Source organism: Corvus cornix, chromosome 6 (assembly GCF_000738735.6).
Source record: "Corvus cornix cornix isolate S_Up_H32 chromosome 6, ASM73873v5, whole genome shotgun sequence".
Classification (NCBI taxonomy): domain Eukaryota; kingdom Metazoa; phylum Chordata; class Aves; order Passeriformes; family Corvidae; genus Corvus; species Corvus cornix.
The window spans coordinates 34731332-34758021 of NC_046336.1; the positions used below are offsets into that span (position 1 = coordinate 34731332).

Below are 26690 nucleotides of genomic sequence, written 5' to 3' on the forward strand. Positions count from 1 at the left end.
GGGAGCGCATGTGCAAACCAGCAGGGGATTGCACTTCCAGCCCTTCAGGCCACTCTTCCCTCCTGACCCAGCCAAGGAGTTTAATTAAATGTCAAGTGCTGCCACATTTGTGCCTCAGGAAGGGAAGGGGAGAGGCTGGAGCGGGGTTTGGGGAGCCCCTTGCCCTGGGAGGGTGTGAACTCACCTTTCCTTTGCTGATTATGAAGAAGGTGTCCCCTCGAGCCCCTTGGCGGATAATGTACTCTCCACTCTCGTAGTGAGTCTGCAAGAGGAAAAAACCCAAATGAAGATGAACAAATAAAAGCAGAGCCTGTTCTCCAGCCCATGTTTTGGCAGCTTTGCAAGAACATCACCCTGGACCCATTTTATCCCAGGCTGACATTGGCTGTGACTTGAAGGTTGTCCTGTGGCGAGGAACACAATCATTAAACTGGAAGCGTTTGTGGCTTGCCCATTTTTCTTCTGGCTGTGCTGGTGCCAGCTTGTGCCCAGATGAATTATCCTCACAGCCGAAATCTATTTTTAGCACGTCAACGAGACAGAGGAATTTCCAACAGGGAATATGCGACACGAACTAAACTGCACTAAGAAGTCTGGTGTTAAAATTTTCTTTTCCTTCTTTTTTCTGGTGCTGGTTTTGGTGGCTTTCCAGCTTTGCTAGATTCAACAAATAAGTTTTGCTCTTCTCCCGTTATTACAGCCGTTTAATCTTTGTTTTGCCTTACTTTGTGGAATAGTCCTTGCTAAATTCGTGTCACAATGCTGGCATCCAAACTTCTTAAATATCTTCATCCCTTGTGTCACCCCAGCAAAGGCAACGTGCACTTACACATCACCGGGAAACCCAAATATTTTCTAAACTAACACTCTCAGTTGATATTTAGACCCCCCAAACCTTGGAATTTTCATCCCAAATGCTCTTCCCCTGCAAATTCATCCAACATCAGGCTGGGGGGATGCCAAGAGCTTCCCATCCAACTTCCCCTGCATCTCCCATGGGATAAATGTCTATTGGATTTTTCAACTGTGCCCAGGAGAGCTGGAGGCATCAGGTCTGCTCTATCCCAGCCCAAATTTGGGACAAAATCACCCGAAAAATGCCCTGCACTCACCAGCAGATCTTCTAATCCCAAAGTATGTATAAACCAGCAAGGATTGGAGCTAAAACAATTAACTGGGAATTGAGCCAAATCCTCAAATTTGGTTAAGCTTGAGACATTTCCTTTATTTATTTATCTTTACACATTTATCTTTTTGGTGCCATTTACAGACTGATAACAGAATTCCCAGGAAAATAAACAGGCAAAACCTCACATAAAGTCACTGGGAAAAACAACTCTGTGGTTTGGGAGCGTTTGGCAAATGAGGATATTAAGGAAAAGGAAGCATCCTAAAAAAACAGAAGGTATCTCTGGCAGCTCTAGGACAGAATTATTGAGGGAAGGTCCTGAAAATCCAGAGTTAAGGGAGTGGGTGCTTCCACCATCCTAAACAAATTCTGGGCAAATAAAATCACCAAGTCAAAGTAGTCATTAATACTTTCCACACTCCCCAGGACATTGATATATTAAAAAAATTAAAGTTCTCCATCAGAATCTCAAATCCTGAATATTACACCGTGTCACTCTTGAGGAAAGGGACTGGAGGATGTGGCTCAGGAGCAACATTTTGTGGGTTGCTGTGACCCTGACAGGACTCCAAGGATCTAAAACTCGCAGCTTTCCCTATTTTCATGTGCCAGAGTGGGAAGAAGGAGAAAAAGTAAAAAGCCCGGAGGAGACCTGGACACAAAACTTGCAGATTTTTATTGCTTTTGTGGGGTGTTTCTGGAGAGCAGATTTAAGGTGCACATTTTTGACCATCCAGGGTGAGATTCCTCAGAAGGGCCTGATTTTAGAAGACGCTGGGATCAGATCCCTTCAAGTGGAATCTTGTAGGCACCCAAAAATCTAATTAATGAAAATACTGGGCTAAAGGCTTCCAAATTGACTACAGATAATCCATATTCATTAAATACAGTAATGGTATTTTTATTTAAAATACCATTAAAATACCATTCATTTAACGGTATTTTATTTTTTTTTATTTACCTTTAATGGTATTTCTGGGCAGTTTAACATGATAAACCTGCTTCTTAAAAGCCCATTTCTTGGTCTTGCTCACCAGCTACCACCAGCACCAGCCACTGCAGAACTGAGTCTCAGTCCTGCTGCTGTATCCGATTCCCACCCACAAGTTCCCTCACTGTCCAACCCATAAATTCCACCCAGCCATTCCCACCCCTAGCTCTTCCCAGTCATTCCCACACAGGGCTCTTCCCAACCCATGTGTCCTCTCAAACTTCCCACCCATGAATCCTAACCATTCCCATGCATGAGTCTTCCCAAACTTCCCACCCAGAACTTTGCCACAGGAATGGAAGGAGCACCAATTCGAGCTTCAAAGCACCCAAAGCTGCCTCTCACTTCAGCATATTTTGTCTCCTCTTTTTTAAACTAAACTCGCATCTCAGCCAAGTCCTTCTTCATTCCAATCACATTCCTCTAGTCCTTCCTTGAGTGCCCCATCACTCAGAGCTCTCACTTCGCTTGACCTGCTCCTCACAGGTGCCTCTTTCCATGCCCTCCCTGCCACCCACATCCTCATGTTTATGTATTCCAAGCCATTTCTTTCACAGCTAATTCCACCCGCAATGCTTCGTGCTTGAATGAACCCATCCTTCCCCACCCTCTAGCAACGCTCCTGCTCTTAAATCCTTGTTTTCTAACACAAATCAGCTCATCGTGAGCTCCGCCCTTCTAATGGAATTCTTGCTGTCAGTTCAGTCTCAGAGCACCGTGCTGGGCAGGCAAAGTGCCCGAGGGCTCGCTCAGGGCATGCGGAAGTGGAAATAAAGACGAGGCTCTTGCTTTTAGCCCCACACAAGAGGCAGCGATACCTCCTCAGGTACCTCTGGTACCATCACATAAAGTTCTCTGAAGAAGCCTTTTGGCAAAAGTTCACAGAATCCCAGGATTCCTGAGGCTGGAAAAGCCCTCCAAGATCATCCAGTCCGCCCTGTGCCCGATGCCCACCTTGTCCCCAGCCCAGAGCACTGAGTGCCACCTCCAGCCCTTCCTTGGACACCTCCAGGCATGGGCACTCCAAAGCTCCCTGGGCAGCCCTGCCAAGGCCTGAGCACCCTTTCCATGCAGAAATTCCTGCTGCTGTCCAAGCTGAGCCTCCCCTGGCCCAGCCTGAGGCCGTTTCCCCTTGTCCTGTCCCTCAGCATACAGAGAAGCTGGAATCTTTCATAAAATAGCATTTCCAGCCTAAATGAACAAAAGCAAAGCTCTTCCTCCCTTTGAAGTCCTCCATCAAGTGCCTCCCATGGAGATCCCTGTTTGTCCAGTAAGAGTAGCTTCTATAAAAATATCAGGGGCTTCTTTCCCCTTTCTTCTACTGTCAATTTTACTTAAAACAACGAAAAAATCCCAGCAGCTGGGAGGAGGAAATGCCCACTCAGCAGGTGGGAGAGGTTAAGACATGGATAGGTCTCCATGACCTGCTCCAGGTACCCCACAGGAGAACTAGCAATCTCGTGATCGAGTCAGATTATGCTCTAAAAAAGGCAAACATCCTGTTTTATGAAATCCCTCATCCTGTGCAGAACGTCAATGCATGGACATGGACATTTCTTTGAGTGGAGAAATACCCAATGCAAGCTCTCTTCAGGAGTGATTGGATTTTTATGAGACCAATTTGTATTGAAAACAGACAAAATTAAAACAATGGGGCCCAATAGCACCAAATTTTGTCAATAACCTCCTGTTTTGAGTCCCTGTGCTCCCTGAGACCAAAATCTCCCTCAAATCCAGGACCCAAAGCAATGTACAGACCATATTTCAGTGTCCACCCCATTCTATCCCCCTCAGAAAAGTTAATTGTGTGAATAATTTCTTTGTCCCCAACACACCAGGGCACATCTCACCCACCACACAAAAAAAGTCACCTTTGTAACTTCAAATCTTCACGTCTGGGTGAAGGACTTTGGCCCACTGAGCATGGTTGATCAGTCACAAACTTCAACTGGAGCTTCTGCTCCCAAATACCACCAAAAAGGAGATGTCTGAGAGCCTGCCCAGACCTCACGAAGAAACCTTGACCAGGCCTCGTGGAGAAACCTTGACTAAAATCGAGATGTCTGCGAGCCCAACCAGGCCTCCTGGAGAAACCTTGACTAAAAATGAGATGTTTGAGAGCTGACCAGGTCTTGTGGAGAAACCTTGACTAAAAATGAGATGTTTGAGAGATGACCAGGTCTTGTGAAGAAACCTTGAGCAGGGCTCAAGGAAAAACCTCAATTCGGCCTCATAGAGATACCTTAACTAAAATTGAGATGTCTGAGAGCCTGCCCAGGCCTCATGGAGAAACTTCGACCAGGCCTTACAGAGAAACCTCAATTAGACCTCCCACAGAAACCCTGACTAAAAATGAGGTGTTTGAGAGCCAACCAGGCCTTGTGGGGAAACCTTGACTGAAACGAGATGTCTGAGCTGGACTAGGCCTCACTGAGAAACCTCCACTCTGGAGACCAACCCACCCATCAAAGTTCAGAAAACCTCCTTTTTCCTCCACCTGGATGCCTCGGAGTGCTGTTTATGCTGAGAATGTTTGGAAAAAGGTGGGAAACGGGGCGTTTGGAATGCTCCGTGACCCACGGCGCCAAAGGTCCCCTCAGGGGAGCAGAGGCACAAAGGTGGCTTTGAAACGAGGAGTTTGACTCCCTGGAGCTGGGTTTGCGCCACACAAACCAGTGACGGCAACACGGGGTTGAGGACAGTTCTCCATGTCCCACCCGCTGCATCCAGGGTGTATTTAAAATAAAAATAACCTAAATATGTCATTTTGCTGCTGCTTTAAAAAAATATTCGCAGAACTGTCAGCAGAACTCCAAACAGAAACAGCTTTTAGAAGATTTATTTTTCCTGTTCTGCATTTGCTGCCTTAAACATCCTTTCAGGTCTAAAATGACAACAGACATGTTTTATTTAACAAAATAAAATGGAAAAATATATTTATTTGCTGAAAATGCTGCAAAACCAAGCAGGTAAATATCAGTCTCCTGTACTGAATTCTACGAATCACACAGATTTGTTTCCCTGGTTTTACAGTGTGTCCCACTCCCAGGGATTATCTAAACATGCTGCTCCTTGAAACAGCCAAAGGGGAGGATTATCTTTTTGTGGTCCTCTCCTCATTTATCCCTAATTTTTGACACTCAAGCCATCTCAATGCCAAGCAGCAGCTTAACTAGAGGGCAACAAGTGGGAAATTAAAATATGAGGAAGATGGAGGGCTGAGGAGTATAGAGGGTTAACTCATGCCCTTAATTCCACAATAATTATGAAGCACAAAACTGGGAAAGAAGATGAGGAAAGGGACCTAATTGTAGCCTTCCAGTACCTGAAGGAGCTACAAGAAAGGAGAGAGACTGTTTCCAGGAGCCAGATGTGCCAGGACAAGGGGAATATGGCTTCCCAGTGCCAGAGGGCAGGGATAGATGGGATATTGGGAAGGAATTGTTCCCTGGGAGGATGGGGAAGGGCTGGGATGGAATTCCCAGAGCAGCTGGGGCTGCCCCTGGATCCCTGGCAGTGCCCAAGGCCAGGCTGGACATTGGGGCTTGGAGCAGCCTGGGACAGTGGAAGGTGTCCCTGCCCATGGCAGGGGTGGCACTGGATGGGCTTTGAGGTCCCTTGCAGCCCAAACCATTCCATGATCCTGTGATTCTCACTCAGCTGGCTCGAACTGAGCTGCAGTGTCCTGCAGCAATTTTTTTGTTTTTCATACTGATGGATTACAAAGTTACTCTTCCTCCTTAAAGATCCAGCCCTTTGAACTCCCACCAGCACCCTGAGTGTGCATTTTAGAGCAAAAGCTGTGCTGTGACAGTGCCAGGAGCCTGTCTCCCTGTCAAATCCAAACAGGAATTTGGGAAGGAGAGGATGCTGGAAAAGCTGGGAAGTTCAGAGATGCAGATGGAGATGAAGAAGGCAAAAGGTCAAGACCAACCTCAAAGATCAAGAGGGAGAACTCAGAGTTCAAGGATTAAGAGAGCAGAGAGATGACAGAGGGTGAGAGCAGCACGAGGTCAGGAGAAATGGGAGAGGAGCTTCAGCAACAAGATTTTCCAGGAAAACAAGAAGAACTGATATGGAAAAACCCCAGGATTTATTCCCAGGAGAGATAAGAGAGAACAAACTAGCTGGGTAAAAGGCAATAGTGGTATTAGGCCACAGATCAAGCCACAAATTGGGCTCAAAACCCCACAAAGCTTTGCTTGGGAATTCAAATAATACCAGATTCACAGATAATGACTGCGAAATGTGAAGAATTAGCTGAGAATCAGTAATTAGAAAAAGGATCTCCAGGCAACAGAGTGGAATTAATTCATCAGTCACCCTGAGTAAAAATTAGCAAACAGCAAAATTCAGCAAAAATAAAAATAGAGTTTAAACATAAATTGAAAAGGTTTGTGTGCCCTGGGCCAGTCACATACGTGGAATTTGAAGCTTCTGTAGGATTGAAATCTCTATAATTCCACGACATTAGCAGCCTCCTTTGGACATTAACACACAGGAACTTTGAGGAAATCCAAGCAGAACTAGAACGCCAGGACGGCACCGCACCACAAATCCTCGCTCCAATCACCAGCAGCTCCAGTCCACGGGGGTTTAATTAAATTTCACGGAAATGCAAGAAAAGAGCTGCTCTTCAATCCTTCCCCAGATAGCTCTGAGTTGATTTTCCTCCTCGTGATGGAAGAATGGGAATCCAGTTGCCCTCCCTAAATCCACAGGTCTGTTCCACAGTTATTAGAATGGGAATCAATTCCTCGCCAAAATGAAACTGGAAGTAAACAACTTAAATCAGCAGATTTGTTTCATTTCTGTTCCTTCATTTCCTCCACATTTTGCATGCTTATTCACCCCAGGTATTTGCATTGCCACGAGGATCCCAGAATCCATCCAGAATCCATCATGAGGAATAAAAAAATGCACATTAATTCAATATATTCAGCCACTTTTCCAGCCACCTGCTGTGAAATGTATTTTCTTTTTGTGGTCTAGACCAAAGAGGAGACTTTACGTCTCCGTATGCAAATGCACTTCAAATTATCACTGGAAACCAACTTCACTGGAAGGGAAATCATGGAAAGCATTGCATTTATCCATCCTCTACAGACTTTCACTGGAACAGGTCATTTTCCCAGTTTAAACCCCTGAATTCACCAATCGCTTCCAGTTAGAGGGCTCTGTGCAGGTGACACCTGAGTTTGGCAGAGGAATTAAACACTCTCTCAGTTTATATTCCCTGTTTTATCCCCACAGATTCGGGCTGGAAAATCTCCTCTTTTTCCCTTGATTTCTCTCATCAGCTCCCCAAAAGGTACAAAAAAAGGCAGAGTTTTATCAGCCCACACAATACAAACTCAGCCTCTATTCCCAGTCTGCCCAACGAGGAATTCTGGAAGGGAATCACACTTCCAGAAGATCAAATGTTTGCCCCAAATGTATTTATTAAAGTAGCAGGTGAATTTTGTGTATAAAATGGGAAAAGATAAAATCTCCATTTTTTAAACATCAATAACAACTTTCCCCAATGGAAAACAAAGCTGCCTGGAGCCCCACACCTGGGTTCCCACTGTCTCCTTGACAACAGAACTTGGAAAATTGGGATAAAACCTGTATTTCACAATAGAAATGCAAGATCTCTTCTCCCTAAGGGCAGAAATTAGTATTTTCTACTGTTTAATAGACTTTCTGCTGCTAGAATGGACATGGCTGGATCTGCACGAGCCCATTCCAGCTTTGCTTGGAGGAAGATTTTATGGGAGCTTTCCACTGCCTCCAACTTATTCCAGGATTTCGGACAACTGGAAAGAAGAAAATGTGAGGAGAAAAATAAATCCCATCCTGAATCCAGAAGATGGTGAAAGTTGAGATTTCTGAAGGATGAAGCACATCAAGAACTGACCCTGCAGCAGCAACACCTCCATCAATCTCTCCTGCAATGACCCCACTTAGAAATATTGGACTTTTCCCATCTATTTTGGGCTTTAAAGCAGATTTTTTTGGGAGCATCTCTTAAATCAGTCCTGAAAAGAAAACCAGGGCAAGGCTGGGCAATGTAATCTAGGTCAGATTTTTGGCACGAGGCACAGCTGACCCCTTCCATACCAGGCAAGGACACAATGATCCTGAAATTCCTTCACCATGGCTTTTTTAAACTCCAAATTCTACTTTGTGTGGCTTTCTCTGCAGGAATTGGGGAAATGCCCAAATGGATTTACAAGCACAGGAGTCTGACCCCAGTGGTGATGGGATCCCATCCCACAGAGCCCGGGAAAATCCTGGGACAGCGGCGGCTTAGAGCTGGCAACAGCCACGTTATTCCCGTTTCCCATCCCTTCCAGGCGACAGAAATCACAGGATGGGAGAAGCAGAGCTCATCTCTTCCCCTGACTGAGGAATCTCCTTTCCCACTCCAGCAGCATCCTAAGTTTTCCCAGCAAGGAGCCATTTCCCCCTCATTTGTCTCACTTATTTCCATTTTCTACACGTTTTGAGTTCTTAAAGCCTTTTTTTTGGAGCACGAGATCCAGGTTGAACGCAGGAAGAGCGCCTGAAGCACAAAGATCCCTGTTTTCCATGACTTTCCGGTGAAGAACCACAGACTTGGATCATCCCAAGATATCCACAGAGTTTCAGAATATATTTGGCTTTGGGAGGGATTTCCCCCACTTTTTGGGAGGAAAACCGAGCTGTGCCGAGCGTGGGTGAGCTCCCAGCAGCCAGCTGAGCACTGGGATGCACTGGGAGAACTGGGGGATGAACTGGGAGCCCCTGTGTGCCACAACAGGGTGACAGCAGCTCGTGTTTCATTCCAGACATCTGGGGGACAGCTGGTGCTGCTGGAAAACCAAAGGAGTCGGGAAAGTGATCCAAGTGCTCCTGAGTGCCTCGGGCAAGGGCTTTGGGGAGATGCTGCCCTGACCCCTCCCGTCCCATCTGCTGGGAAAAAACAGGGATATGGAGCATCCCCCAGCAAAGCTGGGCTGTGTCCCAGCCCACATCACACCTCCGAGAGCTGACTGCAAGGAAATTATGGAAAAAAAGGAATTTTCACCAAAATACTTGATTTCCTTTGCTGTCTGTTCACAGACCCCTCAAAAGTCCCCCTTTTTAAAATAGGAAGAAACCATGGTGAGTTGGAATATTTTTAGTATTTCCACCCAATAGGAAGCAAGGAAGGAGGGACCTGAGGCCTTCAGGACACCGGTAAATCCCACCTGGAGCTCTCAGCGTGCACGTTCTGACTCCAGGACCAGGATTTGCCATCCCCTTTTCCAACCCCAAAGCAACCATGGACAGCACAGGGTTAAACCATGCCAGCCCCAATTCCTAACACTGTATTATCCATAGGCTATGGGCTATTCCAGCAGCTCCCGTTGCCCAAATGGTTATTAGCCTGCTTACAATTGTAGCAGAGGGTGCAGGAACCCAGAACCAGTCTTGAGGTCAGAAAGATCTTGGAGAAATGAACCCTTCCTGATCCCAGTCTGCATTTTAGAGGTGGATTCTCTGTGACCCTGTTTCATTTCCCTACATTTTGACCATGGGATTCTCCTGCTGGAAGCTCACCCCTCGATTTCCATCAGATATCCATCACCAGTTCCAATGGGCACAGAACTGGTCCTTCCTTCACCTCCACAGTGCTGGCCAGGATCTGCTGGGAATCAGCCCCAGTCCAACCCTTCCTCCAAGGGAAACCCAGATCTCTTACAAGGATGCTCCAAAAAAAGACACCAAAGGTCACCTCCAGGCTGGAGTTACACCAATGGTGGCCTTAGGGAGGATGTTCTGAGATGAAAACTTCCATCCCTGCTCTACAACTGCTCAAGTTCTGCACCCAAAACTCTGTTTGAGCCCCAAATCCAGGGTGAATCCCAGCCACAGAATCCCAGGATGGTTTGGCTTGGAAGGACCTTAAAGCTCATCCAGTTCTATGGGCAGGGACACCTTCCACTGTCCCAGGCTGCTCCAAGCCCCAGTGTCCAACCTGGCCTTGGACACTGCCAGGGATGGGAAATAGGAAATGCTCTTCTTTCCATAATCCCCGAAAACTTCCAGTGAGAAGGAGAAGTTCCATGTGTGTTCAACTCCCAGGAAGCTTTGAGAATCGGGACTTCTTGAATTTCCTACCCTTTTAGGGCCAGGAGGAACCATCCAGATCACTTAATCCTCAGAAACACAAAAGCAAACCCCAAACCCCCTTTATTCCCATTCCCAGTCACACCTAAAGCTTCTCCAGCAGAACAAGATCCCTTTTCACCAGGCAGGAACATGGGAACAGGACGGAGCTGTCCCCAAGCACTCTGTCCTAGTGACAGGTAAATGTGCCAGAAGGAGCCCTGCAATCCCCCAGCACCTCACCAGACCCACAGGATCTGACCCTGCAGCGATGAGTTCACCTGGAAAGCTTCACGGGGTATTCCCTACGAAGGACAAGAGCACAAGGTGTTGAAAATACAAATAAATTCTCTCTGCCATGTGCTCTGCTGCAGCATGGAGATAAAACCACTCCCATGTCACCTCAGCAGGAACTCCAGTCCGAATGCTCCTCCCTGCCTCGGGCTCGTGGTTGTATTTTAGGGTATCCAATGCCTCTAACCCATGGATTAAGAAATGGCTTTTGCTGTCACGAGGACAATTTTCCCTTCCTGTGATTACAACCCAGACACTTCAAACGCCACCCCAAGAATGGGAATTTCAAATGCATCCCCCAAGGCCTCTGAGGGGATGCTTGAAACCAGAGGCACAAACCCTCAAGTGTGAGCAATCCCATTTCCCAAGGGAAATCAGTTCCCTGGGAAAGGACGCAGCCGTATTTTGAGGAGGTCTGGGATGGGAGGAGGATCTCCCCACTTTCATGTCTGACCTTTGCTTTAAAGCTGGGTTTTAATGACTGATCCCATTGCTGGCGGGTCTCCAGCTGATCTTCCCAGCATTCCCAGCCTGGTGGCCATTCCTTGGGTGGCCACAGGTGTCTCCATGACCACGTGGACTGTTCCCTTCATTTCTTTTTCCTAATTAATCCCCGGCAGGACTCGCTCAGGAGGGCCCGCAAGCCAACCTTGTCCCAGATTCCAGCAGGTGTCACTGTGGGCAATGCTATGGGAAAATCCAGCGGGGAAAATGTTGGAATCAAAGGGAAAACACCCCTCAGGGTAATTATTATTTGGGTTTTTCCTGAATGTAATTGCTGATTGTATTTTATCCCCGTTTTTACAGATCCAAAGGCACTGTCTGTGTTCACTTCTTCAGGGCTGGAGGGTGGAAACCATGGAATATTTTCAAGTAAGCACCACTTTGGGTTTTCTTTCTGGGGTTCAGCCCCACCAAAATTAGCCCATACATGTCTGTAAGTAGGGATATGTGGGTGAGAATTAGGGAATTTTGGAAACTGCTGAAAGAATTCCCAGGAGGAGATGCCCAAAAGACCAGAGATCCACACGCTCTCCTTCCAAGCTTATCCCAAAGGACCCAGCCCAGAAAGCAAAGCCCTCAGCACAAGACAGGAACCTCATCCATGGGGAAATCTATCCCAAAAATCAGGGATGTCAGGAGCACTGTTTGGGAAGAGGGGCTTGAGCTGTGCCACCTCCACCACAGCAACCCACCCCATGACCAAATGTTAATTAAATGTCAAGCAGAATTAATTGATTGGATTTGCTCCACCCAGGAGGTGAAGGGCAGCCACCAACCCATCGGTCCCAACCCATCTGCAGCAAAGGAAACGCCTGGAAGAGCAGATTCCATGGGTTCCTGGCCCCAGCGGTGCTGCAAAGCCTCTGAAAACTGAGATCAGTAAACAAACAGATATTGGGAAATTAGGAACAAGGCTGGATCAGGGAAGAGACAACTCAGAGCTCCTGAGTTGTTGTGACCTCTCTGTTGTCCCAGGTGCCATCAGAAAATCCACATCCATACTGTGTGTCCCTAACAGAGCCTGCAAATCCACCAGGGCAAACAATAAATTATGGATTTGCTTAAATCCTTTCTTTTCATATCTGTGAAACCCTGGAAATCATCTAAGATTACAGCAAAAAATGTTTTGTTTTGCTTTTTTCCTTTCTTTTCTAGCTGGAAAATCCACTTAGTGAGCATAAAAATATCTCCCAGATAGGTTTAATCCAAGTGGAAATGGGGACTATTTAAATCCCAACACCTGCATAGCCTTTATAAATTGACATTTTATCAGTGACCTCCTGAAAACCTGATCATCCACTCAATGCCCCGTTGCCAAAAATAATAACAATAAATTAAAGCAAGACAATCCTGGGATGAAGCAAATTTGGGGAAGTTTTCTTCTGTTTGATGCTGCCTTTGCCACTCGTCCTGCTGGTGACCACGGCACTGCTGGAGTGACTTTTCCCACCACTGGGAGGTTGATTGAGGAGAAGGAGGTGCCCAAAGAAGGGGGAAAAGCTGCAAAAGTGCTGGAAATGACGATGCTATTCAAGAGGCAACTGGAAAATACAGAACTCTCTTGGAGGAGGCACGGTTTGGGTTGGAAGGGATATTAAGGAGCAGCTCATCCCACCCCTGCCATGGGCAGGGACACCTCCCACTGTCCCAGGCTGCTCCAAGCCCCAATGTCCAGCCTTCCCTTGGGCACTGCCAGGGATCCAGGGGCAGCCCCAGCTGCTCTGGGCACCCTGTGCCAGGGCCTGCCCACCCTCCCAGGGAACAATTCCTTCCCTGACAGCTGAGAAAATCTCCTTCCAACGCCGAACTCTCAGCCTTCTGAGTGTCCTTTGGGATTCTCATGGAGGTTTCCATGAATCCATGTGCTTTGGAGAGCCAGAGGAGATGGAATTCCCCAGCTGGGGTACTCTGGCCTAACTCCAGTGGATTTTACAACATGCACTTGAAGGAAAACCAACAACCCAGCTCCTCTGCTTGGGGTTTAGCAAAAGAGCCCAGAGACAAGGGCAGGAGGACTCCTTACAGTAAATGAGATGTTAATAAATTCCCTCGGCCTCCAGAGGAATCCAGCTTCCCTTGGAAAGCCTCTGGAAAAAGATCCCTCTGATACCACTGGGATTTTCAGCCTAAACAGAAGCTGCTTCTTGAGAGGTTTCGAAATTCATTTCAGAAATCTCAGTTAAAATGAGAACGTCATTCCCTGCCTGAAAAGTGCATTTGGCAGAGGCCAAAAGCTGCTCCTTGCACCTGACAGCGTCCCACAGGGCCCACCAGGAAAAGGCCTGAAGTTCCCACATGTGCCAAGGGCACGGAACTCCAGGAAACGCATTCCCATGTGCTCAGCACAAGGATTTCATTGGGAAAAAAAAGAGGAGTTTGATGTTAAATCAAGTGGGAAGAAATGGCAACAGATTTTCCACCCCTCTGGTGAGACCCCGCCTGCAGTGGGTGTCTGATCTGGGACGTGGAGCTGTGGGAGTGAATCCAGAGGAGGCCACAGAGCTGCTCCCAGGGCTGGAGCTCCTCTGCTCTGGAGCCAGGCTGGGAGAGCTGGGGGTGCTCACCTGGAGAGGAGAAGGCTCCAGGGAGAGCTCAGAGCCCCTTGCAGGGCCTAAAGGGGCTCCAGGAGAGCTGGAGAGGGACTGGGGACAAGGGCTGGAGGGACAGGACACAGGGAATGGCTTCCCAGTGCCAGAGGGCAGGGCTGGATGGGAGATTGGGAAGGAATCAGTCCCAAAGTTTTCTCTGCTGGCATCCCCCTCTAACAATAAGTTTTGCAGAACTGCGTGGAAGAAAAACCCCCAAATCCTGCCCCATTTCTACCATGGCAGGAGAACAGGGGATGGGCAATAAACACACACAGGGATGACCACATTCCCAACAAGAATCCCCAGAAAGCAGGGAATGCTGAACTCCTTTCCTACACTAACACAAGCAGCTCATTCACAATCCCCTTCATGTGCTCAGTGCCCACATTAAAGAAGACCCAAAGGAAAACTTAGCTCCAAACCACCCCTTTTATCCCAAGTCAGCTCCTGCCACTGACTCCATCGTATCCCTGCACTCCAGTTTTCCCAGCTGCATTTTATTCCCTGATGCTTTTTTTCCCCAAACAGCTTTAGTTTCCTGGTGCACCTGCAAACCCAAAGCTGTGTTCTCATGAGCATCATCTGAAAGATTAATGGAAGTACAACTCCAGTCAAAATGCTGTCCATTTGTGATGGAGTCAGTCATGAGTGAAGCCCTTTCAATGCCCCCACAGGCAGCATTTCCCTACTCTGTCCCCCAGTTCCTTCAGTGAAGACACCACCGAGTGCTTCCTTGGATTTAAAAAAAAAAGATAAATAACGTTAAAATATTTTTTCTTCCCCAAAACCTTTAACTCTTCCCTGTTTATTTTGAATTCTCCCTCAAATCTGATTTATGGCTCGGCAGCAGATCAACATCAGCTTTGGTGCTGACAGATCCCTCAGGATGGACCAGGGACCGGGTTCCCTTTATCCTCACTCCTAAATAAGCCTAAAAACCACTAATTCTATGGAAAGCTCATTAATTTTGCACATTTTCCCTCTTCTATTCACTGTTGCCACACGAGTCCACAAAAGCAGGACTGTGCTCAGCCTCTATTAATTAACCAGAGGCATCCCAAGGCCTTCTGATCCATACTAATTGGGCAGTGTGGAGCGGGAAGGATGCTTGGCATCTCTGCACGAAGGCCCAGGACAGCTTTTAAAGCTGAATCAAGCCATGAAATCTTGCCCAAGATCCCCACTCTCCACCAGAAGCCACAACAGAAGGAGCTCCACAAGCAACAGGGAAGAATTTTGGTTTGGTTTTTTATTTTTTTACCATATGTGCCTTTTGAAATTCAGCCTTTAATTGGGATTTTGAAAGAAGGAAGAGCAAAGAGACAAAGGCTGGCAAGCAACACTGGGGACATGAACGGAGCTGCTGAAGGGGCTGCAGACAGGAGCAGGGATCCCAGATTTCAGCACCCAGAGCTGTAGGAACAGTTTCCATCCCTGGCACCCTGTGCCTCTGGGGTTCAGCACATTTCTCTGCCTCTCTCTCAGTCTGGCTCTGCTGTTTGTGCAGGGATTCACTGGGAGCACATCAGTGGCACTGGGACCTGAGCAGTGCATTGAAATATTGAATGTTAATGCTTCCAGTGAAAGAATTCCCCAAATGCACACGGGGAGATGGGAGAATGGCATTCCCAGTGCTCCCAAGCTGTAACTGGTTTCCTGTTAACCCAGGACCAGTTACTGAAGTGGTTTGCAGCTGGATTTGGGGCAATTAGCCAGGTCTATATTTGAATATCTATTTACACTGCAGCTATGGTATATAAGTATTATATATTTCAGTGTGTTACAAAGTATTATCAGAGAATCACGGAATGGTTCGAGTTGGAAGGGACTTTGAAGTCCATCCCTGTGCCATGGGCCAGGACAACTTCCAGTGTCCCAGGGTGCACCAAGCCCTGTCCAGCCTGGCCCGGAACACTTTAAATTTCTATACATCCAGAAAAAAAAGTAAAAAAATTTTTAAAAAGTAAAAAAATTAAAAAGTTAAAGAATAAAAAAGTTAAAAAAGTAAAAAATAAAAAAGTAAAAAAAAGTCAAAAAATAAAAAAGTAAAAAATAGTCAAAAAATAAAAAAGTCAAAAAAAGGTCAAAAAATAAAAAAGTAAAAAAAAAGTCAAAAAATAAAAAAGTAAAAAAAAGTCAAAAAATAAAAAAGTCAAAAAAAGTCAAAAAATAAAAAAGTCAAAAAAAAGTCAAAAAATAAAAAAGTAAAAGAGAGTAAAAGAGAGTAAAAAAAACCCTAAAAAAATAAAAAACTAAAAACTAAAAAAAAAAAAAAGTCAAAGCTCTCTCGACTTCTGGATACACAACAAACAAGGCAAATCCATGTGACGTAGTTCAGGCCTGACATCATCTGCACAGAAACCAATCTACAGTGTTTGGTAAGGAAATCAAAGCACCTTGGTCACTGGCTCTCGCTCCAGCTGCTCACATTCCCACACACAGTATCTTCCACGGATTACCAGGCTAAATCCCAGACAGAGAAGGAACAGCGAGGGCACCGGATTAGGAAATGCAGGAGATGAAAATGCCAACGAGACCTCAATTCAACCTCCTCCTGTGCATCTGTAACCACTGAACTTGTAAATCTCACATGATTCTGTCTGGGGCACCAACAGTGACAGCACCTGGAGCTGTGGGAGTGATCCAGAGAAGCCACCGAGATGCTCCAGGGCTGGAGCTCCTCCAGAGCCAGGCTGGGAGAGCTGGGGCTGCTCCCCTGGAGAGGAGAAGGCTCCAGGGAGAGCTCAGAGCCCCTGGCAGGGCCTAAAGGGGCTCCAGAAGAGCTGGAGAGGGACTGGGGACAAGGCATGGAGGGACAGGACCCAGGGAATGGCTTCCCAGTGCCAGAGGGCAGGGCTGGATGGGATATTGGGAAGGAATTGTTCCCTGGGAGGGTGGGCAGGCCCTGGCACAGGGTGCCCAGAGCAGCTGGGGCTGCCCCTGGATCCCTGGCAGTGCCCAAGGCCAGGCTGGACACTGGGGCTGGGAGCAGCCTGGGACAGTGGGAGGTGTCCCTGCCCATGGCAGGGAGTAGAATGAGCTGATCCTTAATGTCCCTTCCAACCCAAACCAGTGTGGGATTAGCTACCCCAGCTGCCCCGGGCTCTCGGAATTCCTGCCTCCTTCCCTGAAAACCCTGCCTGACTCCGTGGAGCTGGGACAGGTGTCCAGGCAGGTGACAGCTCCATCCCTGACATCCTGGCAAAGGGATCCTTCTTTGAAACAGGAGTAGGAATTCAGAGTTGGGGAACAAAACTTAGAAGAATGAGCTGTAGGCACAGTGAAGAACTTGAGGTCAAATGGAAAAGTTACAAAATCACGAGCACCTGGAAGCAGCTTCGGAGAAGAAGAGGTGAAGGAACCTTAATTACACCTTTGGTACCTGACCCCCTGATGCGAGATGGAAATCCCGCAAGGATAGGAACCCTACACTGGGATGGCACAGGGAGCAACCTTAAAGAGGAAAACACTGCCAGGATGTGAAGCAACTGAAGGGCAGGAAAGAAATCCCAATTTTGTGCCACAAAAAAATAAGGAAAAAAAAAAAAGAGGGAGAGAAGGAGAAGCCAGCCCAGATCTCTGAGTGCTGCCCATGCCCACCAAACGCTCATCCCACTCCTCAGCCATGCCAGGAACAGATCCCCATCCTACTCCCTCCAGGGTTTTAATTCCATTTGCTAAATGAAATTATCCAGAAAGACTGGAATTATTGGCAATGTTGGTGCCACACAGGGATGATCCCTACATACACATTTTTTCCATGTAATATTAACAATTCCATGGTCCAGAGGGGTTTTCCAACACTTCAGGGTTGTAACCTACGGAAAGGAGGCTGTAGCCAGGTGGGAATTCAGATATAAATATACAGATCTGAGAGTGACTTTTTATTTATAATTCATGTAAAACACAGCCCATTCAACCCAAGACAAACCCAGAAGAAATCAGGCTGATTCCAAGGAGGAAATTGGGAGCATCCACCCTAAAAATCCAGATTTTTCCCCACAAATGCTGCTTTCATGCCTCGTTTTTTCACTGATAATTACTAAGAATGTTTTTTCCCCCTGCCATGAAACTTTAAGTGTCCCTGGAAAAGTTTTATGGATTTTATTCTCCTCCTTAAGTCTTGATAAGGAGCTTAATACTGGTGATGTGATCCAAGCAAATTCTGGTTGGGAGTGGGGTTTTGAGATAGGCAAATGGAATTCACAGCAGAGGGAGTTCATATCCCCTGTTTTCCCCTACATCAGAGCATTCCCTGGCAGTAAAGGGAATAAAGCTTATCTGTGAATATGCAATTATCCGTGGTGAAAAACAGCTGACTTGCTGGAGCCACAGCATTTATCTGGGCACTAAAGAAGAAGGAACAATGCCCCGGCAAAGCTCGGGGGAAAAAGGAATTCAAATCGACTCCAACGTCAGCAGCGCCCTTCCTCCAAATGCACGGGAACATCTTCCCTGACGGGGAGGCGTGGATGAGGAAAAGCGAGCAGGAATGAAATCAATGACTGCCACACACGCGTTCCCTGCACTTAAATCACCTTTGGGAAGGGCTCAGTAATGGCTTTCCGGGACACTGAACCGCCTCGCGTTCCTCAGCTCCAGAGGGCAGCGTTGTGGGAATAAAACACGGGGGGAAACTAGGGTGCACCCCAAATATTTGACACCCATTTTACATCCACTTACAGGGCTAGGATGGGAGGCTTGGGTTGGTTTTTTTTTGGGTGCAGGTTAGGTTTTTTTGCATTTTTTGGAGGGGGTTGTAGGGTTTGGGGTTTTTTTTTTTTTGGAGGGTTTTTTTTTTGTTTGGTGTTTTGTGGGTGATTTCTTTGTTGTTTTAAATAAAAATGTATTAAAAGCCTGACCCTAACGAGATCCCAGTGAAAGCCAGGCAGGCAAAGCCCAACCCCATCCCAACATCTCCACACTGCTGGGACTCTTCCCAGAGCAGCTTTTCCATGATGCTTATCAAATACCCTCCAACAGAAGAGTCCCATCAAATCTGAAATGAGACCAGGTTTTCGCATTCCCCTCCTCCCCACCGCTCACCCAGGGGCTGGAGAAGCTCATTCCCTTCTGGACACCACAGGAAATGACTGATTCCCTCCCCAACTGGATAAAAATCCAATTTAAAAATACATAAAGCCTGTTAAAACCGCATTCCTCTTCCCCACAGCTCCTCTCGGGGCCTCGCTGTGCTGCCACAACTGGGGAGCTGCTCTTTGGAGAATAGGAAGAGGCTGGATATTGCCAGCAGAAGGTTCTGAGCTCATGAAATCCCAATGTTTAAGGCACTTACCTCTTCCAGGACATCTGCAAGCTTACTGAGGATCTCCTCGGGAAGGCTCTGGAATGTGGGAACGCTGCAATGCAAGAGAAACGTCGATTAATGGATCCCTTCCCACAGGACACAGATCCAGCTGCTTTTCTCCCCTCTGTCTTCCCAACATGTTTTTCCTTCATGCTCTGGGGCTGAAGAGGAAAAAGATCTAATGGAAAGCTGCTCCTTCTCTGGCAGCCAGGATGGGTTTGGTGATGACAGGAGACCACTGGAATAAACCTCTGGAGAGCCACCCCTAAAGCTGGTAATCAGCAAGGGATCCAGTCAGGATCCTCTGGAATTCCTGTGTGCCACAAAGCTGCTCAGTCACATTCCTGCCTCCTGGTCTGCTTCAGCCCCCCAGAAATAAAACCCAACACCAAAAAGGGCAGGGGACAGCAACTCCGAGCAGCCCCGGATAAAAGAGTGAAACCACACCTGGATGGACAGAGGGCAGAGCACGGAGCTCACAGCACTGAGCCACCATCCAGCCCCTCAGGCAGTTTCTGAAGACTTCCCTGGCACTTTTACAGCCAAATCTGTGGCTTTTCTTTGGCCCAAAAGGCAACTTTGTCACTTGTTTGGCAGCAACTCCCCCAGCAAAGGCTGCAACAAGAGGGTGATGTGGCCATAAAGAGGCCCCTGAGCCAAGGGCCACAGGACTGAGCCTAAATCAGTCTGGAGCAGGGTGAGGGACACAACTTTGGATCTCCAAACCTGCAGGGAGTATCCTGACTTTGAAGCTGGATCTCCACTGCCCTGCAGGGAGATACACCCAGGGAGACTGTGGAATTGTCCTCTCCTTGGAAAGACCCAAAAGCCATCAGGACATGGTCCAGGGCAACCTGAACAGGTGTGGGGGCAGGACCAGAGGAGCTCCAGATGTCCCTCCCACCCTCAGCCAGCCTGGGATGTGGTTTCTCATCCTCTGCTTTCCATGCAAACCTGAGCTCCATCAATACTCCCAGGTGATGCTGAAGGAAACACACGGACACAACGTAAATTCAACCCCAAAATACACCACAGCCCAGAGCAGCTGGGGCTGCCCCTGGATCCCTGGCAGTGCCCAAGGCCAGGCTGGACACTGGGGCTGGGAGCAGCATGGGACAGTGGGAGGTGTCCCTGCCCATGGCAGGGGTGGCACTGGATGGAATTTAAGGAGCAAAGGAGGCTCAGGGGGGACCTTGTGGCTCTGCACAAGTCCCTGACAGGAGGGGGCAGCCGGGGGGGTCGGGCTCTGCTGCCAGGGAACAGGGACAGGACAAGGGGAAACGGCCTCAGGCTGGGCCAGGGGAGGCTCAGCTTGGACAGCAGCAGGAATTTCCCCATGGAAAGGGTGCTCAGGCCTTGGCAGGGGCTGCCCAAGGAGGCTCAGGTGGAATCAGCATCCCTGGAGGATTTAACAGTCATGGAACTCGGGGATATGGGTCAGTGTGGGGTGTGGCAGTGCTGAGGGACTCCACCTTAAAGGTCTTATCCAACCTAAATTGTTCTCTGATCCTTTGCCCTTTTTAATTTAAAAAAAAGGAGTTCCAGCTGAATCTATTTAATGATAACAACACAAACCTGGGCAGATAAATGCAGAAAAACATCACCTTTCATGCTCTCAACAACAGCTTTTTTCCCCCCTAAGGAAGAGCACTTTTATTCCTGGGAGCACGTGGGCCCACATTGGAACAGGAGCAAACAAAAAACTGGACAGGAGTTCTGGGATGGCCTAAGCTTAAAATGGAAGTTCATTATTCCAATTCCAGCATTCCCAAATGAGGAATAAACTTATAAGGAGAAGGTAACAGCCCTAGAAAAGAGGTCAGATTTTAGTGTGGTTGCACCCTTAAACTCCCAAACTGGGGGAAGAATCCATCATGGGGTATTTTCTTATGGATAATTATGCCCGTGCAATCCAAGGGAGGGTAGTGAAAGACATCTATTCTAGACCAAATCCATTAAAAAAACAGGGAAATAGCCCCTGAGTTCTGAAATTCCAAATCTTACCCTGAGAAAATCCTAAAACTTGAACTCTGCAATAGAGCAGGTAACAGGAAAAGCAATTTCTTGACAAAACAAACTCCAACTGCAGCACATCGTGGAATTACACTGTTAATATCCCAGATTTAGAGGGGTTCATGGCAGGCCAGAATCATCCTGGAGCAGCCAGAAGTGACAAAACAGCCAAATATTGCAGTTTCTTTGACAAGAAGAGAGCAAGACTTGATTGTCCAGGTCAATAAAAATCCACCTCTGCTCTCCATGGGATGATATTACATGGATTCATAAAGCAGAGCCTTGATTCCTTCCAAGAGCTGCCTGGATTAATGAAGGAGCTGTGCACAACAGGAGTGTTTCCGTGATTATTTCCAGGTGGATCTTCGATCACCACAGCACGGGGGAGGAAAATTTTATTTCGCTTTCTACAACAGCATGAAAAAGCCAGGAAGTAGAGAAGGGCAAACATTCAGCCCTTGAGTTGGGGTGTATTTAGGGCCAGACTTGCTCCAACAAGCTCTTCTCCCACTGCTCCTTAAACCCCATCAATAATGATGATTTTTAACCCCCCACGTCATCTCCTCTAAACAGTAACAATGCTACAGCTGGAAAACCAGAGACTCTGGTATCTAACACTGAAAGTCCTCAGCAAAGCTCAAAACTTGTGACTCTTCTCCCTACCCACAGTAAGTGTGAAGGACTTCATTCCTTCTTCCTTTCCCACAACCATCTCCCTCTTTGCCCAGGAAAAGCTGGACTTGATGATCCTGGAAGTCTTTTCCTAGTTGAATGAGTGTAATTCCATTGCAGAATAACCAGGAGCAGCTCACTCAACCTCTCCCAGCGAGATGTGGCTCCTTTTACTCTGCTCACCCAGTCTTTAAAAGGGAATTTCTCCAGCTGCTTCTTATTCCATTTAATGAGGAGTAACTGCTCCACCTGCCCTGAATCCACTCCCTGGATGAGGTTATGGAATCCAGCTGGGTGTGGAATAGAGCTGTTCACAGCTGACCTCCTGCTCACCTGCAGCCCCTTTTTGCTCCTCCAGGTTCTGGAGGATGATATGGGTGTTAAAAAGTATGGATGGAAAATGATTTATGCCTGTTTGATGGGATCCCCTGGCTAAAGTAGAGCCCAGGATCCACAGGAGGATCCAGGCCACCCTGTAGAGGCAGCACACAAGGAGGCAAAGCAGACCCCTAACTCCAGGGATTTGAGTTTTAACAGCAAATGCCATAAACTGGATGATTTTAATCCATCCACAAACAGGATTTTATCTGGACACTGTGACTGCCATCGCAGGGAACGGGACGAGGAACATTCCCTGACCTTCTCCAGCCCCTCTGCCCCTACACCCTGGACTGGGAGCAGGGCAAGGAGGAGAGGTGACATTTTCCTGGCTGCGTTTCCCACTGCTCAGCCACGGAACATCGTGCAGGGATGGCAGCGCCTGCACCCGGGAGAATTTCCCACGGGGAATTGCTCCCTGTCTGGAGCCATTCCACCTGGCTCCAAACGTGACACATTTTCCCAGAGAGCTCAGCGTGCCCAGCACCAGCTGCCAAACTCGGGGAAAGCAGCTGTGCTAAAACATCCCTGGACTGAATCCCTGTCCCCGTGGAGGAGCAGGGATATGCCCAACCCGGAGGAGGTGGGAAAGGTCGTGGCTCCATCCCTGGGGATGCAGTCACCAAGCCGCTCTCAACTTCCAGGTAGCGGCAACATCCCCGTTAACCCGGCTTTGATTCATCCCTGTGATTCATCCCACGGGATGGCTCCTGCAGGAAGCAGCAGGGGCTTCCAAGCGCTGCTGGCTGTGGCCCAAGGTGTTGTTGTGAGCCCCAGAACCGCTCGGTGGCAGCGCTGCCAGCTCCGGCAGGACATTTATCTTCTGACACACACAACAGCTCGCGGGGCTCTTGGCTCGCCTCTGCCTCCAGGATATAAAAGCCACCATTCACTCTCTAAATCCCTTTCAGGACACATTCCCAAACTTTTGAAGGGTGTTCAGTGAGGGTGCTCATCCAGGTCGGTGGCAGATATTTCTCCTGGGTTAAGCCTGGAACAGAACCTCTCTCTTTCATTGCTGCTTGGCACTGCCACAATTGCAGTTGTTGTCACCGTTCTGTGCCTTGGGCAAGCAGAGCTCCAAACTCCAGCACTCCAGTGAAAGGAAATTAAGGCTGGCTGAGTTCCCTGAAACTTTTTTTTTGGCACCCAACTGGAATGAAGGCTGGAAAATGCAAATGTCCCTCCTTAGCACACTTGGGATGCTCCTACAGCTCTGTCGCAGCTCCAAAAGAGCTGAGGATACATCTGATCAGCCCAAGCTGATCCCTGATTTGGGATATCACCAAAAAATGGTGGTTTGGGCAACTCGAGCTGTACACGCAGCCTCCCACTGGGCTCCCAGTTGTGTCAGGGAGGGAATGCTGGCTCCATTGGGATCATGGTCCTGGCAGCATTCCATGGAATCAGAGTGGCTGGGGTTGGAAGGGACCTCAAAGCCCATCCAGTGCCACCCCTGCCATGGGCAGGGACACCTCCCACTGTCCCAGGCTGCTCCAAGCCCCAATGTCCAGCCTGGCCTTGGGCACTGCCAGGGATCCAGGGGCAGCCCCAGCTGCTCCGGGCACCCTGTGCCAGGGCCTGCCCACCCTCCCAGGTACATTCCTTTTGTGTTGCAAACTGCTGCATCAAAAGAGAATTCCTGTTTTCTGTCAGGCTAATAAACATTATTTGGAGGATCAGCTGCTGGTTCTTTGCATTCACAGCAGCCACAAGAGAAGTGGCTGAAATTAATTTCAGGAAAGGTGTATTTACTTCTCCAAAAATCTCAGTTCTTCCCCAGTCACACAGGTAATTGCTAAGGAAAGGCTGGTTTTCCTGTAGCAGTTTTCCATATACTTTGCTTGGATTCATGGAACCACTGAGGCTGGAAAAGCCCTCCCAGCCCATGGAGTCCAGGCTGTGCCCGATGCCCACCTTGTCCCCAGCCCAGAGCACTGAGTGCCACCTCCAGCCCTTCCTTGGACACCTCCAGGCATGGGCACTCCAAAGCTCCCTGGGCAGCCCCTGCCAAGGCCTGAGCACCCTTTCCATGGGGAAATTCCTGCTGCTGTCCAAGCTGAGCCTCCCCTGGCCCAGCCTGAGGCCCTTTCCCTTGTCCTGTCCCTGTTCCCTGGCAGCAGAGCCCGACCCCCCCGGCTGCCCCCTCCTGTCAGGGACTTGTGCAGAGCCACAAGGTCCCCCCTGAGCCTCCTTTGCTCCAGGCTCAGCCCCTTTCCCAGCTCCCTCAGCCGCTCCTGGGGTTCCAGCCCCTTCCCAGCTCCGTTCCCTGCCCTGGAATGGGACAGGGAGGGTGACAGCCACTCACATTCCCATTAATTTCACATTCGGGTGGCCTTGGAAGCACCTCGTGGAGCAGAAGTGTCAGGAAGAGAGAACAGATTTGCTCTGCAGGTGCTGCAGATGATTTGTCTGCTGTGCTTAAGCCACGCAGGCAGTAAACAATTCACAATTACTCATTTTGAAGAGGGTGAAAATGGAACAGCCACAGTTTGAACGCTCTGCCACTCATTACACAGCTCGTATCAGGGAAATGAAGTCCTGACAGGAGGATGTGGGGCATTTGTTTTCAGAGATCTGGTTATATCCTAAGCCCTGCTACACACAGGAAAACGGGAGAGAAGCAGAACTGGTCATATCCCTGATGAGCAAATACTGAAGTAAACCAAGTGCCAAGAATTGCATTTTTCCCTCACCTGCTGAAAGGATACCAGGGATGCCAAGGGATCTGCTGACATCACGAGGCCAAAACTCTCCATTTCCCTGAGGGGAACGCAAAACGATCTCAAAAGGATCAGAATCACTGAGGCTGGAAAGCCCTCCAAGACCAGAGTCCAACACTGCCATGTCCACCACTAACCCACCACACCTGTTTGGGTTTTGAACACTTCCAGGGATCCTCTTTCGGCCCAGGCTCTGTTTGTGTTCAATAGGCAGATCAGGAACTCCGGAGGAGTGTTTTGCCTTGCTGCTGTCAATCCCTGCCTCTCCCTGACAGGGGTTCATTATCACAGAGAGCCCTCCTACCTCATCTCCTCTGGCAGCTGCTGGGGAGATGGGACTGATTTAAAAGAAAAGTTCAATTGTTGCTGTCAGCACGAGAGGGAGGGAGAGCAATTAGCAGGTATGTGAACCCCCTCCTCCCATTCCACATGAATTCACTCGGGATGATTCATCTGGAAAAGGACAATTGCTCCCTGGGAGCTACAAAGGCTCAGCAGCAGCCCCAACTCCGGGAACAGCAGTGAAGTTCGGGCAGGCACAGCTCTGGTTGCTCATCTCGAGGCACAGGGTTCACTGGTACTCCTGAGCCACCTCACAGGGGGAACCTGCTCCTGCTGGAATCCTTGGAGGATGTTATGGGATGGTTTTGGATCTAGCAGGTGGCATTTCTTCATATTTGCAAATCAAATTCCACCTGCAGAGCTTTTCTACCTTCCACTCACCCAGCTTTTCCAACACTGTTGTATCACAGAATCCCAGGATCCCTGAGGCTGGAAAAGCCCTCCCAGCCCATGGAGTCCAGGCTGTGCCCGATGCCCACCTTGTCCCCAGCCCAGAGCACTGAGTGCCACCTCCAGCCCTTCCTTGGACACCTCCAGGCATGGGCACTCCAAAGCTCCCTGGGCAGCCCCTGCCAAGGCCTGAGCACCCTTTCCATGGGGAAATTCCTGCTGCTGTCCAAGCTGAGCCTCCCCTGGCCCAGCCTGAGGCCGTTTCCCCTTGTCCTGTCCCTGTTCCCTGGCAGCAGAGCCCGACCCCCCCGGCTGCCCCCTCCTGTCAGGGACTTGTGCAGAGCCACAAGGTCCCCCCTGAGCCTCCTTTGCTCCAGGCTCAGCCCCTTTCCCAGCTCCCTCAGCCGCTCCTGGGGCTCCAGCCCCTTCCCAGCTCCGTTCCCTGCCCTGGACACGCTCCAGCCCCTCCAGGGCTCTCTGGCCAGGAGGGCCCAGAACTGGACACAGCCCTGAGGTCCCTCAGCAGGGCCAGCCCACAGGGACAGTCACTGCCCTGGCCCATCTGGCCACACTGTGTTTGATACAAACTCACTAGTGATTAAAGATAAAAGCTGTCAGGCAAAGCCTCAGAGCCCTGAACACTGATTTTTATGATCCTGCATTTGCAATACAGCTGAAATTAAATTGTCTTTGCCTTGCACTGTAATTACCTCTCCAAAACAGTTTGCTGTCAAGGATTTTCTCTCCTGCATTTTTTCCTCTTTGTCTGGGGGATTTCATGGGAAATGAGCCCTTACCCTTCAGCCTCTGGACAGACCCAGAGCAGGTGCACCAAGCCAAATTTCTGCTTCTTGACTGAACCACACAATCCCCGGATGGTTTGGGTTGGGAGGGACCTCAAAGCCCATCCAGTGCCACCCCTGCCATGGGCAGGGACACCTTCCACTGTCCCAGGGTGCTTCAAGCCCCATCCAGCCTGGCCTTGCCACCCTGGGGCACCAGAATGAAGTCCAACAAAGACCATTACCTCACAAAAGGTAGAAAACAAAGTATTTTTGGGATTGATTCTCATGGTGTGCCTCAAAAGAGATCCTTAACACCGGTCAGTGCTCCAAAACCACAGTGAGTGTAAATAAGGGATAAGTGGCATTTGCATGCACGGTCTGTTGTGTCTCTTTCCTCCAAACTGGGTATTTACAACGTCTCCAAGACTGAATGAAGGCAGGAGTTGTGTCTCAAGAGA

At 48.6% G+C, this 26690-nt stretch overlaps 1 protein-coding gene across 3 annotated transcripts in view; it reads right to left on the reverse strand.

Moving 5' to 3' along the window:
• The window catches only part of PRKG1 (protein kinase cGMP-dependent 1), a 371601-nt gene that overhangs the window by 93065 nt on the left and 251846 nt on the right, over window positions 1-26690 (reverse strand). For all 3 annotated transcript variants that reach the window (XM_039553813.1, XM_039553812.1, XM_039553814.1), the window contains exons 5-6: window positions 18918-18981; window positions 185-262 (exon numbers count right to left, since the gene is read on the reverse strand). In XM_039553813.1, coding sequence (XP_039409747.1) covers window positions 185-262; window positions 18918-18981 — 142 coding nt within the window. The remainder of the gene's footprint in view (window positions 1-184; window positions 263-18917; window positions 18982-26690) is intronic.